General features: G+C 68.3%; 2 protein-coding genes across 5 annotated transcripts; one reads left to right on the top strand and one right to left on the bottom strand.

Moving 5' to 3' along the window:
- Window positions 1–8,125: 8,125 nt before the first annotated feature.
- GADD45B (growth arrest and DNA damage inducible beta) lies at window positions 8,126–10,059 on the bottom strand. The gene is made up of 4 exons (XM_006272113.4): window positions 9,874–10,059; window positions 9,667–9,768; window positions 9,144–9,360; window positions 8,126–8,884 (listed from the first exon to the last, which is right to left on the bottom strand). Exons 1-4 carry the CDS (start codon window positions 9,915–9,917, stop codon window positions 8,771–8,773), a joined length of 477 nt encoding a protein of 158 aa, XP_006272175.1. The 5' UTR covers window positions 9,918–10,059; the 3' UTR covers window positions 8,126–8,770.
- A 4,382-nt stretch (window positions 10,060–14,441) lies between these two features.
- LOC106740363 (survival motor neuron protein 1) lies at window positions 14,442–18,434 on the top strand. Of its 4 annotated transcripts, none has more exons than XM_059719569.1 (10): window positions 14,442–14,547; window positions 15,058–15,129; window positions 15,307–15,438; window positions 15,654–15,851; window positions 16,053–16,244; window positions 16,495–16,629; window positions 17,045–17,104; window positions 17,486–17,602; window positions 17,773–17,862; window positions 18,193–18,434. In XM_059719569.1, exons 1-9 carry the CDS (start codon window positions 14,500–14,502, stop codon window positions 17,854–17,856), a joined length of 1,038 nt encoding a protein of 345 aa, XP_059575552.1. In that variant the 5' UTR covers window positions 14,442–14,499; the 3' UTR covers window positions 17,857–17,862; window positions 18,193–18,434. The 4 variants fall into 4 exon arrangements, with proteins under 4 accessions (XP_059575552.1, XP_059575551.1, XP_059575550.1 ...); XM_059719568.1 differs by lacking the exon at window positions 14,442–14,547 and adding an exon at window positions 14,554–14,703 and having other exon boundaries at window positions 16,059–16,244; XM_059719567.1 differs by lacking the exon at window positions 14,442–14,547 and adding an exon at window positions 14,554–14,703.
- The last annotated feature ends 422 nt before the right edge of the window (window positions 18,435–18,856 follow it).

Here is an 18,856-nt window from a genome sequence, read left to right as displayed (position 1 = left end):
AGAGCTCGGGAGAGGACCCGGGTGCCCTGGGGCCTGGCCCCTGCTCGAGCCAGGCCTGTCTACGGCCCCGCATCCTGTTTACGAGGTGCCGGGGTGCTCCGGTGCCTCCCCGCCACCTGCTCCTCCTGCAGGAGCCATGTGAGCGCTTCCTGGGTGCAGCACGGCTCCGCCTGCCCAGGCTCGGGCTTGCTCCCTGCCCGCGCACCGCTCCGTCAGCCCCCGGCCCTGCTCCCCCTGCTAGGGCGGCCCCCCAGCCCGTGCCCACGGGGCCAGATCTGTCCCAGGTGCAAATCAGCCCGACCCCCTCTGCTGCTGTGGGCGCCCTCCCTGCAGCCGTGGGGGCCTTGCACCTGTCTGTGACCCCCCGGGCCCCCACCCAACCAGCCAGCTCGTTACAGGCAGCAAACGACGTCCAGTCCTGGCTGCCCCCCGGCCATTGGGGTGACACGGATCCAGGCTGGGATCCCGGGGTCACCGGGGGGGCCCAGGGTCACCGGGCAGGACAGCCAGTGCAGGCCGTGGTGCCCCGCACGGGGGCTGGCCGTGGGCCCGTTCCTACGTGGAGGTGCGCCCGCTCCGGCCGGAAATCCGGTGGCGCCGTGGCCCCCAGCCTAACCGTGCACCCCGCCTCGCCCCGGGCGGCCGGGGAACCTGTCGGACGGGGCGCGGCTCAGCCTCACGTGGCGCGTGGCCCCGGCCTCGCCTGGCTCGGGGCCACCGTTCCCCGTCCCTTTTAGCCTCTTTGCTGCCGATCCCCCGTTTGCAGGAGGGGGTGCCCCAGGGGGGTCTCCCCAATACCAGGGCAGCTGGGCGGGAGGGTAGCTTGGGTAGGGCGGTATGTGTTGGCTGGGTGTAAGTCCAGTGCCGAGCATCCCCAGCAGCCTCTCGCTGAGCACGGCAGGGGTGCGGCCCCCACCCCGCACCAGGGCTGTCCCGCCGGGCTGCAGCTGCAGCCGGCCGCCCCCATCTCCTGCTCCTGAGCAGCCGTGATAAGGCCCGGGACATTGTCGGGGCAGGAAGAGGCAGATCCGGCCCCGCATTCCTGACCTTTTTTGGTTTATCTGGAGCCCACCTCCGTGCTCCCACCCCCGGCCTGACCTCAGCCTGCTGGACCGCGGCCCCAGCCCCCCTGCTCCCCCGGGGGGGGTCCAGGCTGATGCAGCTGCATAGGGGGGTGGCTTGGATGGGCTCCAGGGAAACCCCAGGAAGGAGCCAGGGGACCTGGGTAGGAGCAGGTGGGGTCCCCCTTGGCTCAGCGCCAGCCTGCCCCCGTGGCATGGGGGCAGAGAGATGGGGGCCCAGGGGGGAGCATGCACGGAGCAGCGTGGGTGTCCTGAGGTCTGTGTGCATTTATACACAGGGGCCCCGTGGGGTTGTGCGTGTCCTTGGGCACGTGTGCCCACGTGGATGTGTTTGTTGTGGCTCTTTGGGAGCGTATTTGCACCTTTGTGTGCACGACACGTGTGTGCGACTATTTGCGTAGAAGCTGCATGTGGCCATGTGCGCGTGCGTCGTGGGCCCGGGTGCATCTGGGCCTGCCAGTGTGCATGCTTGGGCATGCACGAGGCTTGGATTTGCACGACTGTGCCTGCATGTGCATTTGCACCTGGGCGGAGCAGTAGCTCTTTGCACGCGTGTGTCTGTGCAGGCATGCAAAGCTCACATGCGTGTGTGACAGGGTGTCTCTCTGCTCGCCCAGCCGCAGGGAGCTGGTCCCGGGGCAGGGAGGTGGCCTCACCCCAGGTAACCCCGCTACGTGCACAGGGCCGGGGCCGCCATGGTTCAGCAGAGCCGAGCACACCGTGTTTGTATTGCCTGTGGATGTTTGTACACGCACTCCCTGCACCTCCGGCTAGCCGGACACCGCGGGGATCGGCTAGGTGCGCCGTGGCGGAGGACCAGGTCATGTCCCCACAGGGTGTTCCCCAGGCCAAGGCCTCCGATGTAGGTGCTGGCAGGGGGGCACGAGGGGCAGGTACTCATCCCACCCTGGGCTGATCCAGGAGGCCGGGACCCTGCGGGCTGCAGCCCCAGGAAGGAGTCTCGCTTGCCCCCTGCTCTGCAGTCTCGGCCCCATCTCCTCAGGCGACCCCCGGATCCTGCTGGTGTTGCTCCGGGCTTCGCTGGACACACGCCACCCTGGCCTTGGCCCTGCCACGTTATCTCTGACCCAGATCTCAACCTGCCCGTGGGGAGAGGTGTCCAGGCAGGGAAAGCAGCATGCGGCACCTGGCGCTTGAGGGGCACCGACTGCAGGGGAGGATGCAGGATCTCCTGGGCACTGCCCGCACGCTGGCATGGGTGGGCGAGGGGTCTGCATTGTTGCTCCGGCTGCTGGGTGCAGGGGAATTGCATCACATCGGGGCTGATGTGCAGAGCGGGGCTGATTGCACCCGCACAGGGTCCAGCAGGGCTTGGAGCCGCACGGCAAGCAGGCCCCACGTGTGCCCTGTCCCGGGACGTGCCGTACGCCTGCGAGCGTGGGCAGCTCCCTGCATGCAGCCTCCCCAGAGCACCCGGGGCAGGAACAGGCCCGCGTGGTGCCAGGGATGTGCCGTGCCGACCTTGCCGGGCCTGGAGGCCAGCTGAGGACGGGGCCTCAGGACTGAAGCCATGGGGGAGGAGACGCCTTTCCCGTGGCCTGCGTGTGTGCACGCACGCCTGCTTATGCGTGCATGTGGTGTGTGCATGTGCGAAGCTGCCGTGGGTGAAGCCAGGACACGGCCACAGCGGGAGAGGCAGGCCCAGGAGAGCCGGCAGCTGGAGACAGAGCAGGGAGGACACGAGCCCGGTCCCCGCCTGCGCCCGGAGCTGAGCCAACTGGAGCGTGTGAGCTGTCGGAGGGGTGCAGCCTCCTCCCCGCCTGCACACGCATGCACTCACGCATGCACACGCAACCACAGATACGGGCCGGCTCAATGCACCCCCAGGGTCCAGCCTGCCTCCCGTGCACAGCTCAGCAGCTCCCGTGGGCATGTGCATGGGGTGGGGGGCGGTCCTTGGCAGTACCAGCTCAGCGCCATGTGCCCAAGCTGGCGCTGGGGAGCCCCAGTGACCCCATCATGGCTGGGACATGTGTGCCAGCCTCCATGATGTCCCCGCTGGGGGGGGCTCCCTGCCCTGCCCGGCTTTCCCACACCTGGGTGCTGGATGAGCGACTAAAGGGGGGTCATTGTGACCCTGAAACGGCCCCCCCCACCCTCTCCGCATGGCATCCGTAGGGTGCCCAGCGTGCCATGTGTCCCTGCCAGTCCTCCCCCCCGGAGCCACTAGATCCACCGCCCTGGTTCCGAGAAAGCTGATCTCAGCAGCATGCCGCGTGCAAGCCCTTATCAGCGCGCAGCCTTGGGCCGGCAAACACCACGTCCCTGCGGGTCTCCACGTGCTGGCTGGCTGGCTGGGGCGGGGGGCGCCAGGGGCTGCCGGGGAGGGATCCAGGGGGGTCCCCAGGGGGCTCCCATGTGCCTCGCACCCCACAGCAACGCTGAAATGCAGCCACATCTTTGCGGGGGTGCACTGGGACTCTATGCATGGCCTTGTGCAAGTCACATTGCCCGGTTGGGCCTCAGTTTCCCCCGTTACGCACGAGGCCGGCGCTTGGCAGGCAGGGTTGCGGGCTGCAATGCCCCTGCTCTCTGCGGGCAGGAGCCTGGAGCTCTGGGGCTTTCCTGATGCGGGTTATGGAGGTGGAGGCCTTGACCCTGGGAAGGTGGCGTGAGAGAGCCCCCGGGGCTGTGCACGAGAGGGGATATGCCCTGAACGTGCCAGTGTGCACGCTGAATAGGAGTGTGCGAGGGGGTCACATGCATGTGCGAGTCTGCGAGCGTGAAGGAGGACGGGGCCGGCTTTCCAGCAGCCCGGCTCGTGGGGTGCAAAGCCTCAGGGTGCCCGCACGTAGAGCAGGGGGCTCCGGGTCCCTCCCGGCCCAGGGGTTGGAGCAGGGCTCTTCTCCTCGGTCCCCAGCTGGCGCGAGTCAGCGCGGCTCTCCCCCTCCCCAGCTGGCACCAATCAGCCCGGCTCCAGGGAGCCTTGTGGGGCCGAAGCCCAGCTGGATCCAGGCAGCCCGGCTCTGCTGGGAGCAGCCAGCTTGGCCCCCATCCCGGCTGCGAGTACAGCTCCGTGCCCCCCACCGGGATCCCTGGGGGAAGGGGCTGGGACCCCCCCGGAGCTGCTCAAGGCAGGAGCAGGGGCAGCCTGTCCCTGTGGCCGGGGGGAGAGGGGAGCTGCGTAGCCTTGGCAGAGGGGGTCCGGGGGGTGGGTGTCGCAGGGGGGTCTCCACAGCTGCATGGCTGAGACTCGTCCAAACTCATCTCATGCAACCTGCCGATTGTGGGGGGGGAACGGGGTTGCTTCCAGCCACGGATCCTGCGTGCACGGCCTAGCCGTGCACGCTCCTAGGTGTAACCCGCTCCGTCAGGGCCAGTGCACACCTGGGGGGTTGCTTGTGAGCGGGGCATGCGTGTGTGCACCTTGCTGCGCGCCAGGCCTCTGGTTTGATTTGGGAGGGGGCTGCCTCTGAGCCGCGTGCCCCCTGCGCGCTGTGAGACGGGCAGGGCTGATACCTTGTCGCGGGAGGGAACGGGCCGGCTCGGGGGTGGCCTCGGGGTGCAGCCGCCACCAGTGGCCCAGGGGGCTCTGACCCCGCGGCAGGCACCGCTTCCTTATTGCCCGGGAGCCACCTGGCTCTGTTTGCTCCGCTCCTGCCGCCCGGCAGCTGGGAGCTCCCTCCCGGCTTCGCTGCTCTCCGGATTTCTTCCCTGGGGAAACCCCGGCTCCTTCTTCCGGGAGAGCGCAGGGCTGGGACGGAGGGAGAGGGCAAACCGTGGCCCAGAGCTCAGACTGGCATTGCTGCTGCCCGCTGCGGGGCCTGGGAAACTGAGGCACAGAGCACCTGGACTCCTGGGGTCCCCTCCCTGACCCCCTCAATCCCCTTCCCGGAGCTGGGGAGGGGACTGCTCCGACCGCTAGGCAGCCCCCCTCGAGCTGTGCCATGCCGGCCCCTGGGCCTGGCTAGAGGGGCCACCCCGGTGCTTCGACACCCCCACCCAGACCCCATTGCCCCCAGCCGTGGGACCACCAGGGCTTTGGGGCCGATGCAGCCCCTGGGGGCAGCTCCGCGGGGGAGCGACTCGGCTGCGCCCCCCCAACAGGCTGGTTCCCTCGGGCCCCGGCCCAGCTGCCTCCGGCGCGGTTTGTGGTGCAGCGACTGCATCACGGAGACGCTCTGCTCCATTGCGGGTGGAGGGACGAGGCCGTGGGGGGGTTTCTGCTGAGCTCGTCATCGGGCTAACGCACCCCCGGCAGGGACCGACTGCAGCGGCGGGGATTGCGGGGGTGCCCTGGAGCCCCTGGGGGTGGGGAAGGGGCTTTCCTCGCCCGCCGAGGGGAAATGCAAACCTTCTGTGGGGGCGGCTTGGCGTTGCCTCCTGCCCACGCACGCGGGGAGGGGAGGGCTGGGCAGCCCCCGGACAGCCCCGCGCCCGTCCAAGGGGGGTGCAGGGGCAGATCTTTGGGGGTGGGGGCAGGAGTGCCCCGCCCCCACACAGCACTGTGTGTGTGTGTGTGTGTAGCACACGGCTGGGTGCACCAGGGCCTGTCCCAGGGCATGCACACGCGTGTGCCTGTGTGCTCCCTGGAGCCTGCTGGCATGTGCAAGCCAGTTGTGCGATCATGCACGCCTTGTTGTTTGGTGCCCCCTTCTCTGGCCTGTCCGTCCAGGTCCACGCTCGTGCTGCGAAGGTGCCCGTGCAACACGGGGCGTGCGTGTGCGAGCAGCGGGGGGAGCGGGTGGTAAAGCTGCCCCAGGGACCGGGGCTATTCCGGGTCCCAAACCCCGTGTTTCCTGCGGCTTGTGATTCCCTTCCAGCCATATGCCGCGGCACCTGACTCCTTGCCTCCCTCCCCGGCGCTGTCAGGAGCTCAGGCCACAGGAAACCAGCTGCTGGGCCTTGATTTCATTTTTGCTCAGGGCTCAGCCCTTCTCCTTCCCCCTCAGCCTTGGCTGTGCAGGGTGGGGGCGGGGGGAGGAGAGCACAGGCAGGGGGTGCTTGGGAGACCACCCTGGGGGCTGCGGGGCTGGGATCTTGTGCCAGGGTGGGGGCCGTTGGAGAAGGGGTGCAAGCAGAGTCCTGCAGGACCTGGGGCCGGGCACTGCCCCTTGCCCAGGCAGCAAGGACCAGCTCCATTTCCCATGCACGTACAGCACCGTGCACAGCTGGAAACCAGCTCTCATCCAGAGCTCCCAGCTCTGCTCCGGGGTGCAGGGGAGAGGATGGTCAGGCGCCCGCGGTCCCCATCCTGGCCATGACACTGCCCTAATGGGGGGCTGAGCAGCTCCCCCAGCCGGGCAGGGGGGCCATGTCCCATCTCAGGGCTTTCCTCTGCCGAAACAGGGCGGGTGGGAGCTGCCAAAGCTTCCCCTCCTTCCTCTCCATCTCAGCAGCTGCTCTGCCCAGAGGTGGCTGCATTTCCGTCGGGTGCAGTTGGCAAAGCCCTTATCGCCAGGCTGGAGCGGTGGGAAATGTTGTCCTTTTTAAATAGCCCTGCAGGACACGAGGCTTTCCAGGAAGGGGGCAGGTCGAGAGGCCAGCAGCAGGGCTTCCAGGAAAGAAGGGGACAGGGCTGTGTCACCCCCAGCACCAAGCTGCCTGCCCTGAAAACACCCACTGCTTATCTGCAACCACCCCCCACCTGTGGCCAGGGGGGCTCTCCCTGCAAAGGGCAAAAAAGGGGGTTTTCCCATGTGTGGAACGTGCCTAAGGCACGGGCCCGAGGGGATTAGGTGCAGGGGTGGGGGAAGCATCTCTGCCAGGTCCAGGGAGCCCATACAGTGGGGGCACAGGGCTGAGTGGAGCCAGATGGGTACAGACTGGGGGGGTTTCCCCTCCTGTGGTGGGGGGCACAGACTCTTCCTTGGGACCCACGGGTGCATTTCTACACCCCTGGCTCTGCCTGGGGCAGGTGCAAGGGCTCTGGTGCTGCTGGGGGTGCAGCTTCGGGACTGGGTCAGGCAAGGACATGTGGCCTTGAGCAGGAGAGGCCGGATGTGGTCGCTGGAGGTCTCAGTCTGCAGTGCTGGGCCTTGTTGACCGCTACATCCTGGACCCGTGCAGCCCAGGCCGCAAGCGCCAGCCGTTGCACAGATGCAGGATGTTTCTCCAGCCCAGCGCTGGCTGAGCCCATTGCTGGGTAAGTCTGTGCTGCTTGGAGCAAAAGCTGTGCTCAGGCTGCCTCTCTGCTTTTTCCTCCCAGATGCAGGAGTTGCTCCCCTGCCCTGCAGGATCCAGGAGGCTCAAAGCATGACCTGGAGTGACTTTTTTCCATCCCCAATCAGCCTGGCAAAGGCTCGCAGTTAACAGGTGGAGCAGAGTGCACAGCCTCTGGCCCGGGAAGTCCTGCCCCATGTAATGCCCTGTGCAGCAACGAGCTGCCTACCCCATGCACGCCCACCCTCCCTGCCTGCGCAGTTGCTCAGCAGCTGGGGAAGCGACATGTCTGCTGCAGCTTGGCAGCACCCACCAGCTGCTCTGCCAACAGATGGGCAGGCAGCTTTGAAGTCACTCCCCCCCTTCCCGGCCCCCACGACATGAAAGGAGCGGTGTGTGGGGCCCAGCAGCTGAGCTCTCCCCGCTCGGGACATGCAAGCCAGAGCCTTCTGCAGCAAAAGGCTGCCTCGAAGCCCCCCCGGGGTGCAGCAAAGGGGGAGCAGGGGTGCATTCATTGCAACCTCCAGCTGCAACAAGAGGCGTTTGCAAGGAGCTGGGGAAGGTTTCACTGCCCCTTTAGACTTCCTGCAGCCCTTCCTTGGCACACGCTGGCCCCAACTTGGCATGCACCCTTGCTCTCCCCGCCCCGAAACCAGCCACGATTGTCCCTCCCTGCTGCAGCTCTGCCAGCCAGGAGCTGTGCAAGCACCCAGGCGCCTTTAGCAAAGCTTTCTCGTCAGCAGGGAGGGGGAGGAGGCTGCAGTTTTGCAACAGCCAGGCCGCAAGAGCTGGCTCCGGATGGCTGCGCTGAGAACAGGGAGGCTTCCTGGAGGAACAGGACACTCTGCTCTCGGCAGGGCTGGAAGGGCAGAGGGGGGGGGGGGGGCGGGGGGTGGAAGGAGGCGAGAGGAAGCTGCGGGTTGTTGAAGCTTTAGAAATTTATTGCAAATCTCTTTTGTCATCAGGTACAAGAATAGAGCTCTAGCTGGAGAGCTGGGCTCTCCTCTCTCGTCTCCGGGCTGGAGTGCAAAGGAAACACCACGCACCAAGTCCTGCGTCTCGCTTGCAAACGGAGACGCTCTCCCCCGCGGAGAAAACAGCAACAGCAGTTCATTTGCGACTGTCCCTTTCAGTCCTCCATCCACGGCACAAAAGCAGGCACAGGGGCGTCCAGCCTCTCCTCCCCCCCCGCCAGTCTGGCCCCCCCACAATAGGGGGGGCCTGGGAGGGAGAAAGCCAGTCCCGTGCCACCCCTGGGTGGCACCGCCTGCCCACGCAGCCAAATGCACGCATACACACACGCTTGTGCATGTGCCGGGGTCTCGGCGCCCCTCCGAGCCTTGCTTCTGCCGGCCGGCTCCTGCCACGGGCACAGCTGCTCTCCCACGCAGGTGCCTTGCCCTGCCCTGCCCACGCGGGTCACGGGCCGCTGGGTTGCGAAGTTGGGGGCAAAACTAAAAAGGTCTCGTGCTTTTTTTTTTTAATCCTGCTTCTCCGGCTCTTTTTTTTCTTCCTCCCCTTCTTTTCTCATCGGCTCCCCTCCGCCTGGTCCACGTGCGGGCAGCTCAGCGCTCCTGCAGGGCCACGCTGGGCACCCACTGGTTGTTGCAGCGACTCTCCTCGCAGTAGCTGGCCACCTCAGCCAGGCCCTGGCTCTTCCAGGAGTCCGTGTGTGGGTTCTGCGTGGGAGGGACACGTGCCAAGCATGAGCCACCCGTGGGTGATGTCCACAAGCCATGAGACCATAGCTCAGCCCTGAGCCATCCCCTAATGGCCCTGCTCGGGAAGGCCCTGGCTTGCAGCCACACGAACCGGATGCATCATGCCTCCGGCATGACGCAAGCCCTGCCTGCCACCCGTGACGTCGCGGCAGCCCGCCCCCTTCTCCCTTGTTTGCCCACAGGAGTCTCTGTGCAGGGGAGGGCGGGGGGCACCTACCGTCACCAGGATGCAGTGGAGGTCCCGGGGCTCGCTGCTGTCCTGCACCCCCTCGCCCAGCAGCGTGGCCAGGCGCTGCATGCCCGACACGCGCAGGATGTGGATGTCGTTGTCGCAGCAGAAGGCTTGGATGAGGGTGAAGTGGATCTGCAGCGCGATATCGTCCTCGTCCTCCTCGTCGGTGGCCAAGAGGCACAGCACCACGCTGTCTGGGTCGCTGCAGGGGGAGGGGGCAAGGCCGGCGGTGAGCAGAGCACGGGCATGGCTCCCCCATCCACACGGCGAGCTCCAAGGCAGCCCACCCAGACCCCTCACCCATGCACAAAGCAGCTCCCCAGACCTCCCATCCATGCACTACCCTCCTTCATGCACCAAGCTCCAAGACAGCCCCCAGGCCCCCTCCCCATCCATGCACCAGCCTCCAGGGCGGCCCCCGGCTCCCCCAGCCCCTGCATCCATGCTCCAGAGCAGCCCCCAGCCATGCACCGAGCCCCAGGGCAGCCCCGGGGGGGTTGATACTCACACATTCATGAGCTTGGCCGATTCATAGACGCCCACCGTGAGACAGTCCTGCCTCTGAGCCGCCACCAGCAGCTGCTCCAGCGCCTGGCTCACCGCCTGCATCCTGCGGAGGGAGGCATAGGATGAGACCGGGGCTCGGGGCAGCCCGGGCCGGGGGAGACGGAGACGGGGACAAGGCGGCGGCGGCGGCGGGGACCGAGACACTTACTTGTGCGCCGTGTTGTCACAAGCGACGAGCTCCTCCAGGGTCATGGTGCAATTATAATCCACAGCGGAGCCGGGCCAGGCGGCAACAGGCAATAATCCAGCAAGAGCAAACGGCAGAGTGCAATCCCGGTGCAGGGAACGAGCAGATCTCGGGGAAGCCAGCCGGGCGCTCGGGCTCGGCGCTGCCGCCGCCGGCTTTTGTAGGCTCCGGCCGGGGCGTGGCGGGGCCAAGCGCCCTCCGGATTGGCGCCGCGGGGACAAAAAGCGAAAGCGGTCGCGATGCGGATTGGTGCAGCTCCGGCGGGGCGGGGCTAAAAAAATCCGGGGGGGGGGAAAATTTACAGGTCCCCACGTGGGGCGGGGGGAGTTTTGCAAGGGTCGGGTTTGCTCAAGGGAAGAGAGTTTCGATTGAAGTTTCCCAGCAGCTCGTGGCTGTGCCGGGCAGGGGCCTTGCACCCGGGCGGGGGGGCCTGGCTGTATTTGTATTTCCTAGGAAGGGCGCAGGGTTGGGAGAGCCCACCCCATGCTGGCCTTGCCCCTGCACAGGGCAGTCCGGGCACGGGGGGCGCAGCTTGGTGCATGCATGGGGGTGCCCTGGAGCTCGGTGCATGCTTGGCGGGGGGTCTGGGGGTGCCCTGGAGCTCGGTGCATGCTTGGCGGGGGGTCTGGGGGTGCCCTGGGGCTTGGTGCATGCATGGGGGGATCTGGGGGGCTTTCCTGGAGCTCGGTGCATGCATGGGGAGGGGGTCTGGGGGTGCCCTGGAGCTTGGTGCATGCATGAAGGGGGTGCCCTGGAGCTTGGTGCATGCATGGGGGGGGGGTCTGGGGGGCTTTCCTGGAGCTCGGTGCATGCATGGGGGGCCCGGGGGGGCTGTCATAGATAGACAGATAGCAGCGTGGGCAGCGCAGGGAAAGGCTGCGTGAATCAGGCGGGGGTTGGCACAGTCATGGGTGCTGCTGCTTGCAACAGCTTGGGGCTTTTACAACCCCCCCCCGCGGGCCAGTCCCGGGCACGGCTGACCCCTGGCGGCCCAGACTGGCATCGCGCTGCCACAGGCTGGGGGGGGTGCCCTGGCCTCATAGCCCCCCCAGCCCACGGGGCTCCCATGGGAGGCAGAGATGGGGGTGTGGGGGCAGGGGGGATGCACTTGGGAGACCAACTAAAGCAGAGATGCATCATCTTTGCTGAACCTGGCTCACTTCATCAGATGGGTAGGTAGGTAGGTAGGTAGGTAGGAAGGGCCATAGGTGTGTGTGGGGGGGATACCTGCCCACATACAGAGCGGAGCGGAGCGGGCGATGGCCACACGGACAGCCCGGCGGAGGGGAGCAGGGACGCACGGCCGGGCGGACCGAGACAAAGGCGCCGTCTCCCCCGCGCGTGGAGCAGGGTCCGGGCACTGCCCCTGCCCCTGCCCCTGCCCCGGGGGGCGCCACAGGCCTGGACCCCTGCCCGCTCGGCCGTGTCGCCCGGGGGGGCCCAGGGCGCGTGTTGCTCGAGGCCCCGGGGTCAGGCGCCGTGCAGGCGTCCGGTGTGTGCGCGTGTGTGCGCGTGCACACTCGGGTCAGGGGCCTTGGTGCCAGGGCTGGGAACGGCGGCTGGCTGCTGCCCCCTGCCGGCCAGGCCGCAGAGTGACCACGACATTGGCGTGGCGTGGCGTGGCGTGGCGTGGGGTGGGGGGCACGTGGGTGCCTCCGTTTCGGGGGCCAAGCTTGAGAGAGCATCAAGGAGCCGGGCCGCAGCCCCCAGGCTTCGCCAACCGGTGCCCCCGTGACCCCTGCCTGGTCCTTGCCAGGCGCCAAGGGGAGGCAGAAAGGAGGGCCCAGGAGTGACCGGCTTGCCTGCACGTTGCACGGAAAGGTCTCTTTCGTGCACACACACATGCACATGCACGCACATCCGCTGCTGCTCATGCATGCGCCTCTCTTGCACCTGCATGTGCATACACGCTCGCTCTCCAGCACCCTTGTCGTTGGCACGGCACTATCAGGCTCCCGGCCCCGCCGGTTCCCGGTTCCCCTCCGAGTTGGCCTGGCCATCCGGTTGTTTCCTGCTCCCTGGGGCTGCCGGGCAGGGAACGTCCTGTGTGCCAGGACGGGGAGCAGGCTCCCTGCCAGCTCCCGGGCCAGCAGCACGCAGCCTGTGCCAGCACAGCATTGTTTTGCAAGCGGCCATGGGCTCCCCGTGCACAGTGCAAGGGCCAGGACATGTGGAGGGGGGCTGGGCAGGGGGGGGACACCCTTCCCGCTGGGGGAAAAGGTGGAGCTGAGAGCCAGCTCCCCTGGCCAGGCCACACAGCGTGTGCAAAGGGGTGGGACTCGGGACACCTGCGTTCTCAGCCTGGCTCTGATTCTGGGTTGACCACTTCCTTGTGCCTCGGTTTCCCCTGCTGCTCTTTCAGGCTGCTGCAGCTGGGAGCTCTCTGCACAGGGCTGGGACCTAGCTGGGGTTCAGGGCCATTAGAGGCCGAGGAAAGAGAAGGCCAGTGCTGTGCCCACTCCACCTCTAGCCTGGCTCTTGGGGTTGCCGGCCCCTGGACAGCAGGGGCTTACAAGAGAGAGCACCTGCCCGAGCAGACCAGCCTCTGCACGGGGGCCCGGCAGGCTAGCAGTGGGGCTGGGAGAGGGATGGGGCTGCACTGGGCACAGGGCTGGGGTCTGGGGTGCAGCAGGCTCTGGGCACAGTCGTGCGGGGCACGGGGGCATGGGCACACGCAGGGCTCCTGAGCAGCCACGCGGGCAGTGCATGACTGGGGGACTTTGACCGCAGCTGGCTGTGCTCCGCCCTGCCACAAGCCTGCCACGCTCATGCCGCCATGCGGCTCAGGCCTGGGGCTGCGGGCACCTGCCCCTGCACACGGTGCGGCTGGGCTTGCTGCAAGGGTCCCGCGGCCTGAGGCCAGAGCTGCGGTGCTCTCTGGGGCTGGCCCCTGCTTCCCGGAGCCCCGCTGTGATGGGGATGCACCTTCTCAGGCCCTCAGGGGGCTTGTTGCCACCTCTCCTGCCAGGGCGCCCCCACCTTGCATGCCCCTGCCCCCGGGGGCCGCTGTGCTTGGGCTGCCCATGCGTCTCCTCCACCTGGTTGCTGAGGCAACGGTTTCCGCTCACCTGCTTTCCCCGTGGGAGGCAGGCGCGTTGGGGCTGGGGCTGGGGCTGGGCCGCCAGCTGGAGCAGCAGCTGCTGCTGCCATAGCAATGCCGTGGCATGGGGGGGGCACCCCAGGGCCACGCGGGGACCGGGACCTGGGACGTGGGCACGGGGGCTGTGCCTTTGCAGGCCAGGCCACTAACCAGCCTCCTGCCCCCCCCGTCCGTCTCTCGAGCCCCTGCTTCGCATCAGAGCTGTTTTGGGGCTGGGGGAGTCTCTCCGACGAGGGGTCTTGGCAACTGGTGCTGGGACGCGGGTCTGAAAGCACCGGCCGCGCACGTCTCTGATGGACGCTGCAACTTCAGGCCTTGCAGGGTGATCTACCCAGGGCCTTGTGGGGTGGGTATGGAGGAACGGGCTTGTTGGATACAGCTCGGGGGTCCCTGGGATTTCCACGTCTGCCTCCCCAAGGGGCTGGAGCCCCTCCTTTCCCAGCAGCTTTCCAGCCACGGCAGCTCCCCGCAGCTCCCACCGACGTCGCCCGTGAGGGGCGTTTGCAAACCGGGCCACTGATTCAGGTGCCTAAATATGGAGCGAAAAGCTTCCCACGGCCTAAAAATACCTCCCCTCCCTGCTTGCGCGCTGGTGCCTTTTCCCGGCGGCGCCAGGCAGAGCCTCCGCGCGGCCATCTGCTCCGTGCGCGGGGCGGCACGTTGTCAGAGCCTGGCAGGCGGCGGCGGCATCACGACTCGAAGCCGTGGCACTTGTTATTTGGGGCAGGAAAGGGGCGGAAGTGAGGTTGGAGCCGGCATCCAGCTGAGGCCGTGGAAGGAAGCAGAGTAAAAAGCCATAACGGGGAATCCGATAGCAGGGAAAGCTGCTGGGCCTGCTCCTGCCCTGTGCCCTCGTGCAAGAGGCGTGCGAGGCCACGCGGCACGGCGGCTGCAAGGCAATGGGGTCTCGCCCGCTTTTTGCTTGCCCCCAGCCAGGGGAGGGCATGGCTGTGCTGGAGCGCTCTGGGCTTGGGGCCGGGGCGGCTCACAAGCCAGGCAGGTTGGGCAGGTGTGGGGCCGTCTGCCCTCGGGAGCCCCGCTGGGACGCTGCTGGGGGCTCGCTGGTTCTGGGAGCCCATCGCCAGCCCCCGGGAGCATGGCAGCCAGGCTCCTGCTGCCCGCCCCTCCATTCGGAGCCGGGCTTGTTCGGCCGAGGCACCTCCAGGCCCCTTGGCTGGCGCTGGGCCGCCTCCCCGGAGCGCCCGCCGCTCCCCACGGGCCTCGGATCGCAGCTGAGCACGGACACAGCTCATCGCACTGCTGCCGGGGCGGCGCGGCCCTCCCGCCGGCAGAGGGCGCTGCGGCAGGAGCGTGGCGCGCTGCCCGCAGGCTCCCCGCTCCCCGCTGGGCGCGCGGCGCCCCCTGGGAGTTGTAGTCCCGCGGGCCGGGCGGCGCCGCGCCCCGGCCGCCGCGAGAACTACGCGCCCCAGCGGGCCCCGCGCGCCGGGGCTGCACATGAGGCCGCGGGGGCGACTGCAGGCGGGGCGATGGCTGCGTGCGCCGGGGACATCGTGTATCGCAGCGCGGGGGGGCAGGTGGGCGGCTGCGGGGTGGGGGTCGCGGCCCCGCACCTGGCTCTGTGCATGCCCACCCCCCCCCCCCTTTGCAGCGCTGGTGCCCACACCCAGCTTGGCAGGAGCTTTGGGGGGGTCCATGCCCTGCAGCTGGCTCTGTGCGTCCACTTGGGGGGGGTAGGTGCCCCCCACCCCCATTGCAGGCCTGGTGCCATGCCCTGCAGCTGGCTTGGTGCATGCAGCCAGGGTCCCCCCCATTGCAGAGCTGGTGCCCACCCCTGGTCTGCTAGGGGCTCGGGGGGTCCACGCCCTGCAGCGGGCTTGGTGCATGCACCGGGGGGGGGGTCCTAGGTGCCCCCCCACTGCAGAGCTGGCGCCCGCACCCGGCCCATCAGCCGTGGGGCACCGGCAGCTTGCCCCTGGGCTCAGGCCTTGGTCGTGGGCCCGATGCGTGGCGGGGGCCACCGCGGGCACCGGGGCTGGAGGGGAGGCCGCGTATCTCCCTGCCCTCAAACTGCGCTCGCCCCGCAGAGCTCGGACTGCGCCGCCTCCGACGACCGGGCGCTGATCCGCGCCTACGACCGAGCCGTGCGCTCCTGCAAGGTGAGGGGGCAGCCGTCCCCGGGCCGGGGGGGCCCCGTCCCCGCGTCGCATCGTCCTTCCCGCTGCAGGCCCGGGGCTCCCCCAGCTCTGCAGGGAGGGGCCGGTCCCTGTTGGGGTGCGGGGGTCTCCCGCGCCCCTTCCCTGCCGGCAGCCGCCTCGGTGTCTCCCCCGCCGCAGGAGGCCTCGGGAGCCCGCGAGGACGCGGCGTCCGACAGCTCCAGCTCCTCGACGTCGAGCGGGGCTGAGAGCGATGAGGAGAAGGAGGAGGAGGAGGAGCGGCGGCGGCAGGAGGAAGAGTCGGCGTCCCAGGTGAGTGGGGAGCCAGGCGCAGGGTGTCCGTGGCGAGCTGCACAGGGCGATGGGGAGGGGGAAGCCGGTGGGGTTTGGCACTAGCGTGAGTTTGCCCGTGCTGGGGGGCCCGGGCTGTGTGTTTTCCCGGCAGGTGCTGGGCCCCCCTTGCTGTGTAGCAGGGGAGGGGGCTGCCACTGCTCCCCCCCCTGAGCCCCGCGCCTGGTCCCCCGCAGTGGGAGGTGGGCGCCGCCTGCCGCGCCGCCTGGTCGGGAGACGGGCTGACGTACCCGGCCCGCGTCGTCGCCCTGAGCCCTGCCGAGGGCACCTGCATGGTGGAGTACGAGCACTACGGGAACCGGGAGGAGCAGAGCCTGCGGGACCTGCTGCCCCCCGACCAGACCCCCAACAGCTCGCCGCGGCCCGGCAGGACGGTGAGGCCCGGTGGCTGGAAGCTGTCTCCGCAGAAGGGAGCGGGGTTAGGTTTGGGGCAGGGGGGGTCGAGGGGTTCCTGCTCCAGAAGGGGAGACGTGGTGAGGCTGGGGGGTGATGGGAGCACAGTCGGGGCTCCTGGGTTCTCCGCCGCGGTCGGGCCCTGCGACGGGGGGCTGATGTGACCTGTGCCCTTTCCCCAGTGGCAGGTGGGCGACGCCTGCCGTGCGGTCTGGTCAGAGGACGGGCTGCTGTACCCGGCCACGGTGCGGTCGGTGGACGCCGCGGCGGGGACGTGCCTGGTGGAGTTCGACGGCTACGGGAACCAGGAGGAGCAGGCTTTGGAGGACCTGCTGCCCGCAGAGAGCTCCCTGCATGGGCACCCTGCCAGCGAGGTGGGGCGGCTATGCTATGGAGGGTGCCTGGGCTATCGGGGCCACTAGCTAGGCCTGGCACCTGGGTCCGTTCTGCAGTGCCACACACCTTGGCACCTCCCTGGGGACTCCTGCTTCCCTCCCACCCCGCCCCCTGCTCACCCCCTACCTGGCTGTACAGCCCCCAGCCTCACTGGCTCCCCTGTGCCAGTGGCAGTGCCAGCGTGTCCTGGGGCGCAGGCTGCTCTGACCCTCGTGTCCCCTTGGCCAGGTGGAAGAGGATGCACATGGGGTCCCCCGGAGGCCAAGCCCCCTCCCCTCCTGGCAGCTGCCCCACGGCAGGAGGAGGCCGAGCACCACGGGGAAGTGGGCATGCCACTTGCCACCCCTGCCTCTGCCCTCCAAGGTGAGTGCCCCCCTACCCCTCCTGGCCTGGTCCACCCTGCTGCCACCCCAAAGTTGAGCAGAGTCGGACCGGGCTAGGGCTGAGAAGGGAGACCCACGCTGCTCCGTATTGCACCCCCAGCACGAGCTGCTGAGGACACGGTTCCCTTTCCATGCTGCCTTTCGGCAGGGCCGCATCCCTGCCAGCCTGGACGGAGAGGGGAGGGGAGGGATGGGTCGTGCTGGGGGCACCTGGTCCCGCTCCCCTGCCACGTATTGGAGCTGCTGCCACGGGGCTGGTGTCACACCGTGCCAGGCTCCTCTCCAGCCTGCGCTTGCGTCCTGCCTGCCCTGGGTCCAGGCTTTGCTGCGCCACCCCAGGGCACTCGGGCCCCAGCTGGTCCTGCTGTTTGACTCCTCTGTGCCTCCCTCTTTAGAGCAGCATCCAGTGGCCCGGCCTATCCCTGCCCCCACCCTGCCGACCCCCCTGGCCCCCGGTGAGTGCACATTTCTCCTGGGCACCGTTTCTGCCAGGCAGGGTCCTAGGCCTGGGCTGCAATAGGGCCCAGCAGTTCCTTGCCCCCCGCTTAGATGTGGGGGGCAAAGCTGTCAGGAACCCAGCAGCCCCGGGGGTTGGGACCTGGCCATGTGGAGATGCCCAGGGCTGCGGGGCTGAGCTGTCCTGCAGAAGGGGTTTCCTGGCCTGTGGGGAAGCAGGTGCTGGCGCGCCAAGGAGCCGCCAGGTGGCACCAGCAGGCTGCACGTGGGCTCCTCCGTGGCTGGGGGGAAAGGGCAGAGCTGAGCCTTGGTGCGGGGTGGGGGGCTGTGTAGGGGAAGGGGCCCAGACCTGACCCAGGCTCTTGTGCTGCTGCTTCCAGCTGGTGCCCCCACCGCCGCCCCAGGATCCGCTGTGCTCAGACTGTGAGGAGGAGGATGCCCTGGCCTGCATGCTGCTGAGCTGGCACCTGAGTGGGTACCACACCGGCTTCTACATGGTGAGTCCTGGCCCCGGGGGAGGTGCCACAAGCTGGCACGCCTGGGCTGGGAGATGGCTGGGGGCTTCGTGCAAAGGGCAGCGGGGCTTGGGTCCTGGGTGCCCAGCACGGGCTGCATTTCACTCGGCTCCCTTGTGTCGAATGGCGTCTCTCCGTGCTGTGCCTTGCAGGGGCTGCGGCAGGGCCGGGCCGAGGCAGTCAAGTCCGCGCCGAAGCCGGCGTCACGGCAGAAGAAGGTGTCATCACACAGATAGGAGCAGGTGGGCTTCTCCTGGTGCCCCATGATCCCAACCCCCTGCTCTGCCCGTGCCCCATGACCCCAACCTTGACCCCCTTCTCTGCCCATGCGCTGCCCCCCAGCTCCTGGGCAGACCCAGCTGGTTGCATTGGGCTGCCTGGTAGGTCGGGATGCGGGCAAGTCCCTCTTACGGGGCTGGAGACTCTGCTCCATCCCTCCCCTGTCCTGCCCGCAGGTCCTCACCCCCCTGGGAAGCGGGGGAGTTGTTCCCTTGCCAGGCAGGCCCTAATCGGCCATCCCAGCAGGCCTTCGCAGCCCTGTCCCCCTCATTGTCACCTGTTCCTCTTTGCAGTTGCAGACCTTTGCTCGCCCCTCGGGGTGGACGGGGCGGCCCCCAGGCTGGGCTGGTCCTGCACTGTTCATCTGTCCTGCGTCTTGGAGCCACGACTCCAGCCCTGCACTGACCAGGCCAGGGAGCAGCATGCGGCTGAGCTGGGGTGTCGCTGGCACTGCCTGTCCTCCGGGCACCACACAGCCCGGGCACGGTGCCGCAGGCACGGACTGTCTCTCTCCAATAAACCCGGTTTGTCAGGCCCTGCGCTCCCCCTGCTCATTGCTCCCCATGTCCCAGCTCAGGACAGGAGAGGGGGGCCGGGGGCTGCCTCGGCCCAGGGCGCTGGTGCGAGGGGAGGGAGGACTGCAGGTGCTCCGCTCCCGGGGTACCAGCCTCTACCTGCACTCGCTGTCTGGTCCGGGCTGCTCCGGCTCCAGCTGTAGCTGCCGATCAGGAGCCCAGCGGGCAGGCATGGCCATACTCCCTCTTCTTCCCCAATGCTGGGTGGGTCCGGGCACTCCCTGCTGCCTGCCTCCCCGGGGGCAGGGGCTTGGGTCTCCTTGTGATGCTGCAGGGGTTTGCCCTGAGCCGGGTCTGGCACCGCGGACGCTAGCAGGAGCCTGCTGCTCCTGGGGCGTCCTTGCAGCAGACATCCCTGCCAGAGAGGTGCTGAGTGGGAGGG

The sequence above is a fragment of the Alligator mississippiensis genome, chromosome 16 (genome assembly GCF_030867095.1).
Source record: "Alligator mississippiensis isolate rAllMis1 chromosome 16, rAllMis1, whole genome shotgun sequence".
NCBI lineage: Eukaryota > Metazoa > Chordata > Crocodylia > Alligatoridae > Alligator > Alligator mississippiensis.
Note: the sequence above shows the minus strand (reverse complement) of the source record. Positions and strands in the feature narration are given on the sequence as shown.

What these genes read in the sequence shown, in the direction of transcription:
- LOC106740363 (XM_059719567.1), top strand. Translation starts at nt 14,596, where the DNA reads ATGCCCACCCCCCCCCCCCTTTGCAGCGCTGGTGCCCACACCCAGCTT. An exon ending in TGTGCGTCCACTTGGGGGGG is followed by an intron (nt 14,704 to 15,057) that starts GTAGGTGCCCCC and finishes CTCGCCCCGCAG; the next exon opens with AGCTCGGACTGCGCCGCCTC. An exon ending in GAGCCGTGCGCTCCTGCAAG is followed by an intron (nt 15,130 to 15,306) that starts GTGAGGGGGCAG and finishes CCCCCGCCGCAG; the next exon opens with GAGGCCTCGGGAGCCCGCGA.
- GADD45B (XM_006272113.4), bottom strand. Translation starts at nt 9,917, where the DNA reads ATGACCCTGGAGGAGCTCGTCGCTTGTGACAACACGGCGCACAA. An exon ending in TGTGACAACACGGCGCACAA is followed by an intron (nt 9,769 to 9,873) that starts GTAAGTGTCTCG and finishes CTCCCTCCGCAG; the next exon opens with GATGCAGGCGGTGAGCCAGG. An exon ending in TCGGCCAAGCTCATGAATGT is followed by an intron (nt 9,361 to 9,666) that starts GTGAGTATCAAC and finishes CTCCCCCTGCAG; the next exon opens with CGACCCAGACAGCGTGGTGC.